Here is a 16,221-nt window from a genome sequence, read left to right on the forward strand (position 1 = left end):
TTTTTCGTGATGTTCATCTAAGAAATAACTCACCGCTTTGATTTCCTATCTCGCAGTTGTGGTTGATATTATTCTGAGTGTCGTAAAATGGATATTTGACGAAATCTGATGACACTTGTGAAAAAATAAGTATTTCGATGCGTATTAATTGTAAATTGTGAAGGCACGGTTTTCTATTTATCTTTTAAATAATCATATTTATTAAGTCAGTTCAAGTAATTTGTATGTGCATAAGTAGTTTCTTTACGTACATACCTGCCTCAATGTCTGTTGATTTGGTTGTCATTCGCCTTTCCCGTCCATTTGCGGTAATTCTCGGGAGCAATAAATTATAGAGACTGGGGATGAATTCTTTTTGAAACTCTAACCCTCCAAGTTCATGCCTTGTATGTACGTATATTCCATATGAATGATTTCAACGTTCACATCTTTCACAATATTAAGTAAAAATTTTAATAATTCAAAATGTTACCGCAGGAAGGTAATTGACACCAGGGAAGCGCTTCCCAAAATTAAGAACTAATGTTTTAGTTAATGCTTTATTTCAAAAGTGATGCGAAGAGTGGTTTAGATTATTTTGGCATTTCAGTCTTTAGTGCGTTAAATGAAAATGTCAATATTGTTGCCGGCCAAAAATCCTAGTTATTTGCATTAAAATGCTATTAAAACGAGTTTAAAGAATGGGTAATTAAAATAATAAATTGAATAAATTGAAATAATAACAAATTGAAATAAGAAACAATTATTTTCACAAAAATAAGATAAAATTGGATATTACAAAGCTACCATACATGGAGAAATTAATTAGGCTTGGTAAGTTTTTAATTTTTTTTCGTAAATTTCATATATTTGAACATTTTATCGTGGTTTACCCAATCCAGGTGTATAGGACTCATTTTGCTGTAATATTAATTCAAATATCATTCTTAATATCACTGGCATGCGAACAAAATGGTCCTTCAGTGAAATGGTCTCCCGGTTTAACATTTTTGCTTTGCGATTTAATCTTGCCCAGAGTAATCTACTCTGATGAACTCACCGGCTTCCCAGATGGCCCGGGAAGGCCCATTTTACCCGGAGGTCCCGTTAACCCAGGTGGTCCAGCTTCACCAGGATCACCGTCTGATCCATCCCGGCCTGGTTCTCCTTTGGGACCAACCAGTCCGGGCTCTCCCGGGGCGCCAGGGAACCCCGGGGGTCCGGGGCTTCCTTTGGGCCCTTCAGGTCCCGGGGGACCTCGTGGCCCGGGGCCCCCTTGACTACCTGCTTTCCCTTCTTCGCCTTTTGGTCCCGGTGGCCCTCTCTCGCCCTTCAAATGCCAACAAAAATAAAAAAAAGTTGGTTAGTACGTACGTGTGTAGTGGATTCACCTAATTATGTCCGAAGCGTTATTTGCGGATGAGGTCCCGTAACCTCTGAAGCATTATTTTACCTTATCTTTTCGAGTTTATTGTATTTATACTCGTGTACGTAATTAATAATATTATAAGCCATTCGTTTTCAACGAAAACGGAACTTGAATTGGCCAGAGTAAATTTTTAGAGTGGTTCCTCATCATCATATTACCATATTTCCTTGTTAAATTAAGATGATCTTCTACAACCATTGTGCTTCAATAAATCAACCTAGAAATGATAAAGCGAGTAATGTTTAGCGTAACTTTGTAGAAGTGATGTACGTGTATTTTCCAAGAAGTGACTGGCATGGTACTTTTCCACAATATTCATTTAAAGAAATGCAATCGGCTTCACCTTAGTTTTCTGACTAAGATGTCTGGCCAGAAGATGCCTTATCAAGGTCAAACAGGTTGTATTTATTTCAATAAATAGTCTAGAAAGGTACCGTATCCCTCACTTCCTTAAACTTACAGATGATGATTGAGGCTCGTACTTCAAAATGTCACGGATGATTGATTGACTTTACGTATTCTTAAGGAAACCATTGACCCTCAATTGTCAGGTGTGAAACTGAGAATAGCAATTTTTCCGCTCACATGTTTTCCATCGGCTCCAGTTGGACCCGGGGGCCCTGAATGACCCGGCTCTCCCTTTGGTCCTTGGAGGCCTTCCGGTCCTGGTGGTCCTAAGGGGCCTTCTATACCCTTCGGTCCTCGCGGGCCGGTTTCTCCCGGCGGTCCTGCTGGTCCTAGGGGTCCTGGAACACACCGTGATACCCTTGTTATGATCAACATCCACATGGAATGTTCTACGCAAACGAAATGTATGTAAAAAACCTTCTATCATCTTTATAGTGCATGCATTTCCCCTTCTTTTGATATCAAACTTACCTTGCCGTCTGCGGAAATGAAACATCAATAGTTTACTTAACTAGGAATGCTTTATAAAAAGTATTCTTTAAAGATAGGCTTTTTGTATCAATTAAGTTCCTTGTATTGCGGTCAATCGTAAATTTTCTTAGGCAGTATTGGGAATTGCTGGAGTCAATGTTGCATTGTTTTATATTTGGAGAGGGGGCAAATTCAAAAAGGAAATTAAAAAAATTATGCAATATCGTATTCATGAGATGCATTTTTCATGTGCGTGCGTATATAATTTACTTTTGCCATGTTTTTGTTTTTATCTTTATTCCCTCGCTTATTCCACCACACAATAGAAAGAGGGCGAAATCATATTTTTTACTTTGTAACTGTAGATTTTTACCGAACCAACGTCAGATCTTGTTCATAATCGCCCACGTTCATCGCTAAAATTCCTATTTTATTTCTGTAGTACATTTGGGCACAAATCAGGTTTTTGTGCATATCGTCCTTATGTCTCGATATTTGAATGTACATGTATACATCTTGTATAGTCCGTATGCTAGTGCATGTGAAATGTAACCAACTTATTCTGAAAGTTATCCTTCCTTCAGGTGTTTGCGTTTTGGATCACAAAAATCTCCAGGTGAGGCCTATGTTTTCAAATTATTCCATTCTGTTCTTCAATGCGTAAATATCAAAGCGTTTTCTTTAAAGTAATCGCATTCACCGTTGATTCCCACGTTACTTACTATAGACGGTGTTTGGTGGGGCTTCATGGTTTTACATGGGGGAAAGAGGGTAAAATATAATGGACAATATGCTAAGTTGATAATGGACCATTACTTGCATAAGTATGTGTGGAAATTTCACAACTTTTTTAGGAATGTAAAAAACGTGTTGCGAGCAACAAAATGGCCCATACCCCTCGTGACAGAGACGGAAGCCAATAATTTTAGACCGCACTCTGTTTTCTAGATGAAACCAGTTTGAATTGTTTTCTATTATTGCCGCTGGATTGCCATAAAATCACCGTTTTTATCAAATCAACGGAAAAATTGATCATTTTATGTTTTCCTCTTCTATCTTTTATTTTCTTTTCTAAATTTTGCTGCATGAGTTCACGTATACCTTAGCTTACCCTTTCCTCCCACGTCTCCGATTTCTCCCTTGGGGCCCGTAGGCCCAGGAAGACCCTGGGCTCCTGGCTGTCCGGGCGGGCCGGTTAACCCTGGGGGTCCATCCTCTCCCTTGCCACCGGGCCTTCCTAGTTCCCCTGGTAAGCCGCGATCTCCAGGTGGACCCGGTGAACCTGGCTCGCCCCTTGGTCCCTGTGGCCCTTGAGGGCCGCTTGGACCCTGCATTAGCAAACAGTAAACCGGATTAGCTAACTTTCTTAATGCTAGGTAATGTGCAATGGGCAGCCATTATTTCCAGATTTGAAATTAAAAATGAAATAAATATGTATCGTTGATAAAATAAAAACTCAATAATATCATGAAACATTTTCCGTTCTTGTTCAAGGAATGAATTCATTGTTCATTATTTATAATGAAATGCTGAAAAAATAACGACGTACATTTCAGTTTAAATGCTAGGTTTATCTGCGTTTTTTGTTGGTTTGGGCGATAATGTTTACCGCTCAATATTTTCGCACTTCTCCTAATTTTTTTCTGTAAGATCAGAGTTATGCAAAAGTATAATTTCATATCATTGCCAATCCGATGTTGTGTTTGAGCTTTAACCCGTGCCGATTGTAGCATCAAAATCGAATACTTGGTTAAATATGAATTACGAGATTACTCATTTAGTACACCTGGACCCAAAGATTATGTTTACAAGCATATTTATAATGTTTTAATAAATTTATTACACATTGCATTTTTTTAACGATCTTATACGTGTACTTTACTTTTGACTGTGGATATTTTCTTTTGAAGTTTCCTTTTTTCAGTATTGTGACAACCTTCGGTATTTTGGTACGTAAAACATACGAACTGCTTTTATTCTTCATCTACACTTGAATTTTTATTATCATTTAAAGTTTAAATCTTAACAGTTTAATATTTAAAAGATTTTTTGATGTTTTATGTATATTCTGCCTGTAATCAAATTATAATTATTCTTGGCCCACGAGGAGAACTATTTCTGAAGGGAACTAGTTATCCGCATGCTCTTAAGCTTGCCCGGGTTAAATTTTCAAGCTCAATTCGCCAGGAAATTTATCTTTAGGATGTTTCGGGCAATAGTTTTCAACTGATGGATACTCGTTTAAAAATGTTGGAGTAGAAAGGACTCCCTATTGTACATGCTCTCAGAAAGACATAATCGTTTGGGGTAATATTTGGTTGCATTAATTCAAAATGCAAAATTAGGCGCAAATATTATCATATTAATAATAAGTTTCTTAAAAAAACATTTGTATGGTACATCATTACTTGAGAGGTAGACAGCATTTAATTGAAAAACACTGTGCCATTAGTTAGCAGGGTAATCCTAATATTAGATAAATCTGAAAAGCATCTTCAAATTCGCATGCTCACAGATGCCACCCAGACAAAGAAACTGCATATAGTATGTACATAAAAAGGCCTATAATACGAATTAAATCTAGTTACAGCTGCACGGATAAATTGGTCCGGCGATGTCTTTCATAGCCGCTAATAATTATATAAATAGAGCCTTTCTTACCGCTTCCCCGTTTGATCCTTTAAAACCTTTCTCTCCTGGTGGTCCCACGTCACCTTTGTCTCCATCCTCGCCTGGGGCTCCAATTGGTCCAGGAGGCCCAGGAAGGCCTCTCTGTCCTGGTGGTCCGTCTCTTCCCGTGGCGCCTGGTGATCCAATTTCACCCTTAAGATGGTCACAAGATTATTTTTACAGAGTTAAATTTTTTGTATGAGCTCCTTGAAAATTCTCAGTCTTATCTACAATGTGTTATAATCCTAAAAACATTTATGTAAATCAATTATAGTATGTCACGCCTAAATTACTGACTAGGTCCCACCGACGACACTTATGCGTAACTGCGCATTAAACATCTTATCGCCAACGACCCGTTACACTTACTGGCCCTTATAAGGCTTCGATGGATAATGTACCTCACAAATCAAGCATATGAGAAGCAATTTCTTATGGTAAAACGCACTGTTCGGTGGGTAGTCTTAATGCCATTCTGACATTATCATGGTTCAGATGATTAGTCCCCATAAGTAGATAATTTAAATGTTATTCACAATACACAATTCTGGTATTGATACACATGGCACAGTAAAATTCTTCTATCTTTCTTTTTATGGTAAATGACAAATCCTTGGCCAGATACTTCTTTCATCCTCAAAAGAAAAGAATTACTTTTCATTTGATAATATTCCATTCAAAAAGTATCAACTGGATTTCATCCATTGTTTGGGTTAGTCTCAATGTTCAGATCTAAGTATACCATTATTTTGTTTTGCAGTTAAAATACGAGGAGGAAACCTTGGAACCCTATCAAGAAATATCTATGCATCTTAAAACTTGTCATTTAGAAGTTTTTAGACAACTCATTGTTTTGATCTAACGAGTTTATTGCAGAACCACTAATGGCGAATTAATGAATGCTCGCTTACTGAAATGAAAACGTATATTTTTGTAACGTATTTGAAACTTATATTCACGTACATACTTATATATATAGTAATCAGATATTAGTAAATATGCTTGCCCAATGAAGTTCGATTTTTGAAATGGTTTTAATCAGTTTCCTACTGTCACAAGTGGAAGCCATCTGATGAAACATTTTAGGCAATAACCTGTATTTTGCAAAGCAAGAACTCGGTAGGCTTAACTTGTTGTCATCGGTTGTAATTGAAAGCTGAATAAGTCTTTGCGATTTCCGTGATCCTTCACTCACCCTATCTCCCTTGGAGCCAGAAGGCCCAGGCGATCCTGGAGGTCCCATTCGTCCATCAGGCCCGGGAGGTCCTTCTTTACCCGCTTCTCCTTGTTGCCCTTTGTCTCCAGGGGCTCCCGCTGGTCCAGCGGGACCCGTCTCTCCCTTCAAACCTGGCGAACCCTAAGAGTATAAGAGTTCGTCATAATCATACTATGATGGAGTGAAAAGTATCACAACCGTTCTTTTCATCGGTTTCGTGTTCATTACAGAATATAAAATTTAACCTTAACCTTAATAAATGTATTAAAAAGTGGGTGGGTTTACATGAAATGCAATACATTGATCGTAGATCAAGTATTATTTTCCGCTTGGGTTGTTCATTTTAATTAGAGACGTAGAAGAACCAATAACTTATGCTTTTTATTTTTCTACAGATGAACGTGATAACATATCCTTCCCGTTCTACTGGGTGTATCATTTCATAATTTTCGATTCCTTTCCCTTAATGTTTAAATCTATTGTCATCCATTTAATGTCGAGGTAGAGGAAGAGATCTCATTTGTTATATGCATGTAATGACTTTTAATGGAACACGTTATTTTATTAATATTGTCAAACAATGATTGCTGGCAAACTCCACGCATATAAGACTTTTGGTACTAGGCTTACGTCTTGGTATTTATTGTAAATCTCTGAAACGAGGCCGCCACCTACCGGCATTCCTGGTAAACCCCTCTCTCCTGGAAATCCTGGCATCCCAGCTGCACCAAGAGCTCCCGTCTTCCCTGGTGGTCCTTGTGGTCCTCTTTCACCGTCCTTTCCCCTCTCTCCTGGAGCCCCTGGTTCTCCTGGAAGCCCAGGGTGCCCCGGAAATCCCGCCTCGCCCACTGGTCCAGGTTCCCCGCTTGGCCCGGGGGGCCCGACTACTCCAGGAGATCCAGGGGGGCCTTGCGATCCCGTTTCGCCCTTTCACCGAGAAAATAAAAGCAGAAGTCTTATTTTTTAGATTTTCGTATAGAAATACACACCAAAAGTATATGGAAACAACTGACAACGGAACAGTCCCTATTTCAAAACTCATCTTGTTACTGCGAACTCAAGTCTACTGAACCTCTTAAACTTGTGTGTAGGTACCATTTATTACCAAATAAATTAATTAAATACAATTTCAAATTTCAGATCGAAAGCCTAATAATTGAAAGGTTCACGGAACCAAGTCGTCGTTATCTTGCTCTTCATTTACGCAGTTTCTCTTGTACAAAATGAATGACTGAATTGCAATTTTCTACTAGATGATAAATTTACTAAGATCCGGGTTTCGATGTAACCAAAGTGTTAACGAGTGACTTCGAAATTCAAGTTTTAGTAAATTTTCAATTTAATCTGGACATTCATTATGTTATGATTCCACCACACCACGTCTGAATCTTCTCTATTGGCTCTAACAAAATTTTTTTGTACCGTGATGCATTTTTATTTGCTGCAAAAAAGGATTATACGGTGTAAGGAATAAATTTGTCGCGCTAGCGTTTTAATTTAGTAATTCTTATTGCATTGCTTACACTATATAAGCTTACGGTTTTCCTCAATTATTTGTACTATTCATTTTGACTTTTCAAGTATTGTTAACGATGTTATTCCCAGTACTTAAAAAGGTTTATTGCTTCGCGTGTAGAATAATTACGTCAGGGTGTGTTCAACTGTATTATTTTTCCCGGCCAATGTACTCACCGGAGGTCCTCTTTCTCCTGGGGGACCAGGCATTCCGTCCTTCCCGGGACCTCCAACTGGTCCTGGAGGGCCCACAAATCCTCGGGGGCCTTCTGGTCCCTGCTGCCCTCTCTCGCCCATCGGGCCTGCGGATCCCGGTTGACCGGTGTCGCCCTGCCCACGTGACGAAATAAAATTAGCATTTAGCCAGCGTACATGCGCGCTCGGTCAGCTCACTAGTATCAGTTTTTCATTAAAAATTCCAATTTACCTTTGGTCCTGGAGTGCCCTCCAGACCTCTCCTTCCTCTGGCACCTCGGAATCCCTGGGAATGCAAATGACCATTGATCAAGGATTCTACTATCGCATGCGTGCAAAAAGCACGGTACGTATCCCTCCGTCGTATTTTGGCTGCATCTGTGTGGTGTCAAGTTGTATTTGAGCTTTACAGAATTTCAATTATCAATGATTTTCATTTCAAGTTATTTCTTGATCGAGCCGAAATCCGATACCCATTTTATTTGGCTTTTTTAAAGGAAAAGAATGAATGAATTCGCAATATTTATTGCTCAAGTGATCAATGTACCAATCCATTTGAAATCTTTAATGTTCGCCAATGGATTATTTCAATTCAATTCATTTACTGTCGCAAGGCCAATTTGTGCCTCTACGTTGCTTCCACCGACAAACTCGACGCAAAGTTGCCGCTCGGAAGGGGAGTAGCATAGGCAATGATGGTTCTGAAATTAACACCCTCGCTGTTGACCTTGCTTCTCTCTCGCTTGTACTCACCCTTGGTCCAACCTCTCCTCTCTCACCAGGCGTCCCTGAATTACCCTGCGAAAAAAATAAGGGGAAAATTCCAATAATTCCGTATCTCCACGCGGGATTTTGTTTTTCAGTCATCCTCAATCTCATGCATATAAATGACTATCGTTTCACCACTCTTCCTTCCTACTACTTACCCTGTCTCCTTTCTCTCCTTGTTGTCCCGGTTTTCCTTCTGTTCCCTTGTCTCCTTTCTCCCCGGGAGGGCCGGGATAACCGGGGAATCCTGGCACTCCAAGCTTCCCCTTCTCACCAGGTGGTCCCACTGTGCCGACTTCACCACGAGGTCCTTCGAAGCCCTGAATTGCCGAAGGTTTAAACGCATTAATACCTTTCGATGCGATGGTGATGACGTTTGGATGGACAAAAATTAAGACTTTATTCCAGCATCGGATAGCCATGAATATCGGTGGCTTTTGACAGTGTTTTTTTGTCAATTTCTAAGAGTGAGTTATTTCGAGGATGGACAAATACAATGCGAAATTGCACATTCATGGGATTCAATGTACGAACCAAGTTTCCCTCTCATTTCATACTTTTATGCGAATTGAAAGTAGGCATAATGTGTTTTCTGGAAAGGATAAGTCGTTTGCAGTGCCGATAGAAGGGTGGAGGTCGTTATCTATCTAACTTGGAGGCATGCGTCTTGGTATTATTTTATTTTCAAGCATACTAATCGCTTATTACAAATTGATGACTAGGTTTTTATCGCCCTTCATCATGAAGCTATATGATTTATAGCCGAGGCAAATGATTTCGACGTTTTAAAGAGTATGGAATTTTACCGTTGTAAGCAGTGTGGAAGAAACTAATAAAACTAAAATTTAGTCAATGCATGGCTGCAGAGAAAATAAGCAGCTGTAATCATTGAATTAATATAGTGGCTACAGCTACTCTGTTTTTTGGAACATCTCCATAGATGGAGTACAAAAGATAAAACTTGATTTTTCTTCTTTCTGCCAGTGTATTTTTTTGTGTAAAATCAATCCATCCACATTTAATTAGTTGAGGTTAGCAGTGAGTAACATGCAATTTAATAATCAATGCTTTATTTTATTGTTTATATTTTGATGTAAGGTATGCTTCTTAACCTAGTGTTTTCACAGCAAATTGAGCTTTTTTAAATTGTTTTTTGGCTGCAAAATATAATGAGAATATCAAATGAAAATTTAGAACCTTTATCGGAGCAATTGGTCATAGATTTTTTACCTCGCCCTGATCCTTTTATGAGGCCATGATTGATTTTCAGAGAACAAAATATTCGTACGAGATCATCTTCCCTTATTTTCCGTGACAACCAACGAAATGGCATGAAGGGAAGGAGATTATGAGTTAGCGTGATGCATTAAACCACAGCTATTCACCAACCTTTGGTCCCTCCGGACCCTCTATGCCTGGCGTTCCTTGGGATCCTTGGCTACCCCGCTCTCCTTTTGGGCCGAGGTCCCCTTTCTCTCCGTCGGACCCCCTCTCGCCTTTCTCTCCCTTTTCTCCACTGCTTCCCCTCTTCCCTTCGTCTCCTTTCACGCCTCTCGGTCCGGGGAAGCCCACCGGACCCTTTGAAACGTCAAGAGGACGGATGAAATGTCAGGAATCACGGGAGAGAAAAAAAGGCAGAGAAGAGATGTGGCTCATAAACGAATCTGCATATTTCATTCCAAATCCAGATATCCATTCTTTGCCCTGATTTCATTATTATATATTCGCCCTCTGAACTGGGAAAAAACTGAATCTTCGAAGTCGAACTTGATTAGATTAAATTATCCTTTATTTACGTCTTTCAGTCTTGGCGGGAAGAGAGTGCAAAACAATGACATACGAGAAGGACATGCATAGAACTCTGAATCGGATATATTGCTTCGCAACCGCATTAAAATATAGAATATTCGAAAAATCATATGTCGAACCTGATTTTGAAGTGGTAAATTTTTTTACAAAGTATGTTTTAGAATGCCCGAAAAACTATTAGAATGAGGTACCTCGAGTACACCTTTATTGAAGACTCCAGTCAGTCTGCACACTTCAAGTGTAAGTTGTATTTAATTCCTTACGCTAATCACAAATAATGAATGATGTTCGTGGTTACTGTTCCATTTATGACATACCTGTGGGCCTTGAGGTCCTGTGTCTCCTTTAGCTCCTGGATTTCCGGCGTTACCGTGGTGCCCAGGTAATCCCTCTGCTCCCGGAAGACCCGGCATTCCTGGCTTACCTTGTGGTCCCTGAATAACATAAGAGGTACTCATGTGAAGGATGGGAAAACTTTTGTATTTCAAAAAATTATGTAGATTTGCAGGAATAAACGTTTTCATCACATTAGGCGAATGTTTTCGTCGCACATCATCGGGTAGTGGAGGTTGTCAATTACCCTCCTGCTGATTAGGGCGTAATTCATTTTGATTTTATCGGAACCTAAGTAGGTACTGCTATCATGAGAACTTGTACCCTTTATTTTTAAGACTTTCAAAATCATAGTTAGGTATGTAATCAGCGAGGAGAATGGTTAGGTATGTTATCACCTAGGTATGTAGTTCAAGCCGCGCATAAGTTTAGAGTGCACTATTTTGGGTTGTTAATTTGGCTTCAAGGAAGAAAAGACGCCGAAAGTGATTGAGATGGAAATTTTGAATTAAGAGGGAAATTTTCGCTGTTTCTGGAAGGCATGCGAACTTTTTGTGGTAAATTACAGAAAATTGGAGGCAATATCCCATGCGGTGTATAGAGGCGTGAGGAAAAATCTCATATCGTACCGCTTGTCCTGGAGGACCCAGAAGTCCTTGAGGTCCAGGAGGTCCCACAGGGCCCACTTGTCCTGGTTGTCCTGGCGCACCCGGTTGCCCTGGAGGCCCTGAGTTTCCTTTTGGTCCGACCGGACCCTCACTTCCTGGTATGCCCGGTGGTCCTGGGATTCCTGGAAATCCTCGTGGTCCCGGGAAGCCTCTAGGTCCCTTGGCAGAAGGAAAGTAATTGTTACGTACTAGAATAGCGGACTAAATGGAGTTTTTCAAAAAAGTGTGTCGTATATTTCGCTCGTTTCGCTTTCTAAATAGAGACCTAATCCAGTAAGCAGTATTTCGGCAATTGGACAATTCCTTCCATTGATACGAAAAGATATTGCACCTGATGTCTGCGTGTGTAGGATGTACGCAATATTGTACATATAAACGATGGAGACGCTGGTATCCGTTTTATTTATTCTTAATAAAAACAATATGTTTGAAGACATTACCTACAATGAATAGGGGATTAATTGCGTGAGTTATCATGTAGATCCCGAAGTTGCATTCAGTTCTTTATGCTCAGTACATCTCATTACTTATTCCTATTCGATTAGCTTTCAGTAGGTTGAGAAGGCAATGATTTCCTAATTAAATCTGTATTGATCGATTAGCGTTATATTGAGTACCGGCTGATGTATAAATGTTTTGATATACGTGATTTCAACCACTATAAACAATTAAAAAGGGATTCATGCCCTGCTTTCTTTTATTACCCTTTAATGTAATCTTATTTTTCTTCTGTCGATTACCGCATGCATCCGCTATTGCCCGTACGGATGGAGGGTTACATTTGACCAATTAAGTCCATTTTCCTAACAATCGGTTCATCCGTACTCAAATGCAAGACTCAGGAATGCATAGCATCACACGCATTCTACGTTATTAGTTACCCGGCTTCAATTTAACATGTAGATTAGCTGAAAATTTTCACGAAAAAAATTATTTGGCTGGGCAAGGATGTTATTTAACTCAGGCTCTTGTTGAGGGTTGTGTACTGCCCATCACGGCATCAAATCATTTTCAGTAACCCCCGCCGAAAATGTGCTTTGAAGTAAGATGGCTTGTAAGCATAACTTATAGTATTATTTTTCAGATTGATAATGCAAATGGAAGACCGTGTTCGAGTAAAGTCAAATAATAGTTTCATGGAAATCAACAAAAGGTTGACACAGCCATAGTCTCACAAATTCATCGTGCAGCTTTTGCAAGCAAAAGAGATCGTGTTCCAACGGAGGGAATCTCTATGAAAAATTTGGCATGAGCTTAAATTGCAGCTGAGACTCAATTGGTTAATTAGTCTTCTGCCTGTTCGTAGCATTTTCCATGTCGGTATTTTCTTGATTGTAATTCGCAGTTAATGATGTGTGTACTTAGGTAATTGAAGATTTGACAAATAAGTTTTATAATATATCATATATTGAAAGGGTTATCAAAAAAGTTGAATATATAGCATGAAGGTACAGTGTAGTAATCTAAACATTTAATTCATCAAATGATAAAATTGAACGGTAAATATTGACGTGAGATATAAATACCCTTTTCAAGCATGTTTGGATAGGGGATGCATTGGATTTGAGAGAACGCCTTTAATTAAATTTCCGGTATTTTAGCATGTTATTTTTTGATTCGATTTTAGCTGCAAAGAGATTCATCATAAAATTATGGTGGGCGTGTAGAGAGCATCGTCGAATTAAATTTGAAGTTTGAATCTCCTGGAAGATAAGCGAAACGACGCGTTTTGGTCAAAAACTTGCCCACCCAACTCACCATCTCTCCTGGCATCCCCGGAAGACCTGGAGGGCCCTCTTCTCCCTGCATTCCTTCGTGTCCTCCAAGCCCTTGCTCTCCCGGCTTACCGGTTAATCCTCTCTCTCCCTTCTCACCAGGCAATCCTGGATATAATAGAAAAAAATTAAGTAGCCGCACTAAATCTGGGATAGGTTATGAAAATCGCCATTAAACTAAGGGAAAGGGTAATGTGCTCCCTTAGGAACATTCGTGCTACAGGAATTCCAAAATTAACATGTTTCGTGTTCCTTCAAATGCGTGGTGTAAAGCCCTCTACCTCAGTGGAACTGTATTTTTGAATCCAGAAATCGAGTAGAATATCGATATCGTTGATAAAATTCGAGGCGCTTTCCAACTTTTATTTTGCACAGGTTCTCATCACCTTGACTTCCACTCACCAGGATTCTATCCTGAGTTGGGATACTCCCAAGAAGATATTTATTTGTGAATTTTTCCTAGTATTTATCAGTAATTTTTTCTATGGTTAAATTTAGGATGTTTTTTTATATTTTTTCTTTGAGTTGCCACCAAGTAAGGGTAGCAATGTATGTCGTTTGTGGCTATGGATTCTTGGCCATTTCGCTAACTTTTTGGGTTGTATTCTACTCATATTGCTACCAGCTGTGCGTTGCAAAAACTGATATGTGATCGAGTGTAGTTGGCAAATATTCAAGATGAAAATAATGGAGATACGTGCTACAAGTCGATTTTCGAGTTCTCTAGGTACAGCTTTAAATGTAATATCGAACTTTCAAATTCGCGTGCTGTGTAATGTAGACTAGTAACAAGTACTGCACCATTAATTACCTTGAGCCCACTGTGTATGTTCAAGTTAATTGTAAGCTGAATCATATTTTTAAGAAGTTGATTTCTGTTGGCGTATCACTATATTACATTTTGTTTCGAAAGATAGCTGTACGTGTTGAGTTGCATTAGAAGGAGAAATGTTGAATCAGCTGGGTTAGGGCAAAATGGAATCACCACCTATCGCTCAGAAAACATTGGATTCAGGAGCATTTCATATTATGGAGCTGCTGGACTGTAGATCTTCCAGATGATTAACAAAAGAAATGAAAGCATTCTTATATTTTTGGTAGGGCATCGTTCAATTCATATTTCTCTTTCCCTAATCTTTGAAAGGAGGCTTTTGCGAATCTTTGTTTTTGGGCTGGAACGGTCCCCCAATAGGCTAAATAATCTTTTTTATTGTGTATCTTTTCCTTTATGAGGATATGCATAGTTATAAAAGACTCTTGGATTTTTAGAATAAACTAAATATTAGAAAAAAATTTCTACTGAGTTCTCTACACTCCTACGATTTATACCAGTACTTACCATTCTTACCAGTGTTTCTACGTTACTCGATGTACTTTCATTTAAAAGAGACTTGAGTTTGGATTTGAATTACACAAATATTGTCCTTTTATTGTTACGGAAATGGCGGAGTTTCTGTTGTGAATAATATCACATAATTGAGACTTCAGACTCAACTAACTTACAGTGACAGTAGTTGATCCAGCAATACTTTAAGAATTTTGAGTTCGAAGTTGTGTTTAAAAGAGAATAAGGGTGAATTTTCCCTGCCGCAATGTGGTGCATAATATTATTTAATGATGATAAAAAATGGTGCTGGCCTAAACGTGAACCCAACCCGTACTCCCGTGCGAACCTACCCCTGGTTGCATCTAAAGTATACACATGAGAAGGCAGTAGGCGCAACCAGGAAGAATTGTACGGAACTCACCAGGGAGTCCCTGCACTCCTTGCTCTCCTTTGGCACCAGTAGGACCCGTTAAGCCTCTGTCTCCATCCCTTCCTGCTCTTCCTCTCCTTCCTTCTCGACCACTCAATCCCATCATACCACGAATTCCTCGGGGTCCCTGAAATGGAAATGCAAACGTTTCATGACGGAAGCTTTATATAAGGATTCCCGAATTATTTTCCTTGGATTGTCATTTCCTTTTTCATGAAAAATTGAAAGTAAACGTACTCACTTGAATGAAATATAAATGCGTTCCACTCATAAATGCTTTTATTAAATGCATTACAGTCAAGTGCTATGAATGAATTAAAACTCGCTGTTTTAAGTCGTAATACACTCAGTAATGTTCTAGGTAATAAAAAAACATGACGTTTTAATACTGTTATATTGCCAAGAGTCTAGTATATTTAAACAAAAATAAATCATAAAATGTCCAATCACGTATGACATTGGCTTTGAAAGCTGTTTTTTGCCTAAGATCATTTTAACGATCAACCTCGTGAATTCTGAAGTTTAAAAAAACGTAATTTTAATTATTTTGAATTGAAATTACTCATGGCCCATTATCTTATTGGATGAAGTAGGAATTTAGTTCGCTCCCATAGTTTATATTCTAAAATGCCAAATACATAGTCAAAAATTTGTTTCTCGCGATTATGTCGGAACTATTACACTATTAAGTCGTTTTATCGAAACTATACATTTTAAAGTCGTTATGCAAATATATAGGACCTTGGAATATATATTTTCCAAGGACACTGGCAGCGTGATGGAATAACCCAAAGTCTTGAAGCCACTCAATCGATGAGGAGTTTTTTGGTTGCTGCCTTACAAGGTAATTGCTATCAGCACTAAATCATTTATTAACGACTTCAAATATGAGAGAATTATATTTGTGACTCTCAAGGTTATCTGGAATTTGATTAATTTTCAAGCGCTCATAAGCGTTTTATTGCAGCCGTGAAAGTCTTCTGCTACCTGTCGGGGACTCTCACCGGCTCTCCTACGTCACCTGACTCCCCCTTCAATCCCTCTGGTCCGGGAGGCCCTGCTGGTCCAGCGATTCCCGTCAGTCCCATAGGACCTTCCCCGCCCCTCATTGCCATCTGTGGGAGGAAAGAACAACATATATTGTTAATGGCAGTAGTTTTCTGTTGTGTTTTGTTGCTCTCCGTCACCGACATGGCATTGAACCATGGAATTGAAGCGAAAACGTATT

The 16,221-nt window shown here is 39.1% G+C and overlaps 1 protein-coding gene across 1 annotated transcript in view; it reads right to left on the reverse strand.

The window, feature by feature from the left end:
• LOC139686298 (collagen alpha-1(V) chain-like) overlaps nt 1-16,221 on the reverse strand; it is a 43,008-nt gene that overhangs the window by 14,894 nt on the left and 11,893 nt on the right. Inside the window, exons 7-22 of the mRNA XM_071583484.1 lie at nt 15,998-16,108; nt 14,985-15,120; nt 13,220-13,344; nt 11,423-11,620; nt 10,778-10,894; nt 10,041-10,229; nt 8,810-8,971; nt 8,637-8,681; nt 8,116-8,169; nt 7,866-8,018; nt 6,849-7,100; nt 6,153-6,314; nt 4,949-5,110; nt 3,399-3,615; nt 1,994-2,154; nt 1,040-1,309 (exon numbers count right to left, since the gene is read on the reverse strand). Of these exons, the coding sequence (XP_071439585.1) occupies nt 1,040-1,309; nt 1,994-2,154; nt 3,399-3,615; nt 4,949-5,110; nt 6,153-6,314; nt 6,849-7,100; nt 7,866-8,018; nt 8,116-8,169; nt 8,637-8,681; nt 8,810-8,971; nt 10,041-10,229; nt 10,778-10,894; nt 11,423-11,620; nt 13,220-13,344; nt 14,985-15,120; nt 15,998-16,108 (2,514 nt within the window). The remainder of the gene's footprint in view (nt 1-1,039; nt 1,310-1,993; nt 2,155-3,398; nt 3,616-4,948; nt 5,111-6,152; nt 6,315-6,848; nt 7,101-7,865; nt 8,019-8,115; nt 8,170-8,636; nt 8,682-8,809; nt 8,972-10,040; nt 10,230-10,777; nt 10,895-11,422; nt 11,621-13,219; nt 13,345-14,984; nt 15,121-15,997; nt 16,109-16,221) is intronic.

The sequence above is a fragment of the Hetaerina americana genome, unplaced genomic scaffold (assembly GCF_022747635.1).
Source record: "Hetaerina americana unplaced genomic scaffold, ioHetAmer1.1.p SCAF_1, whole genome shotgun sequence".
NCBI lineage: Eukaryota > Metazoa > Arthropoda > Insecta > Odonata > Calopterygidae > Hetaerina > Hetaerina americana.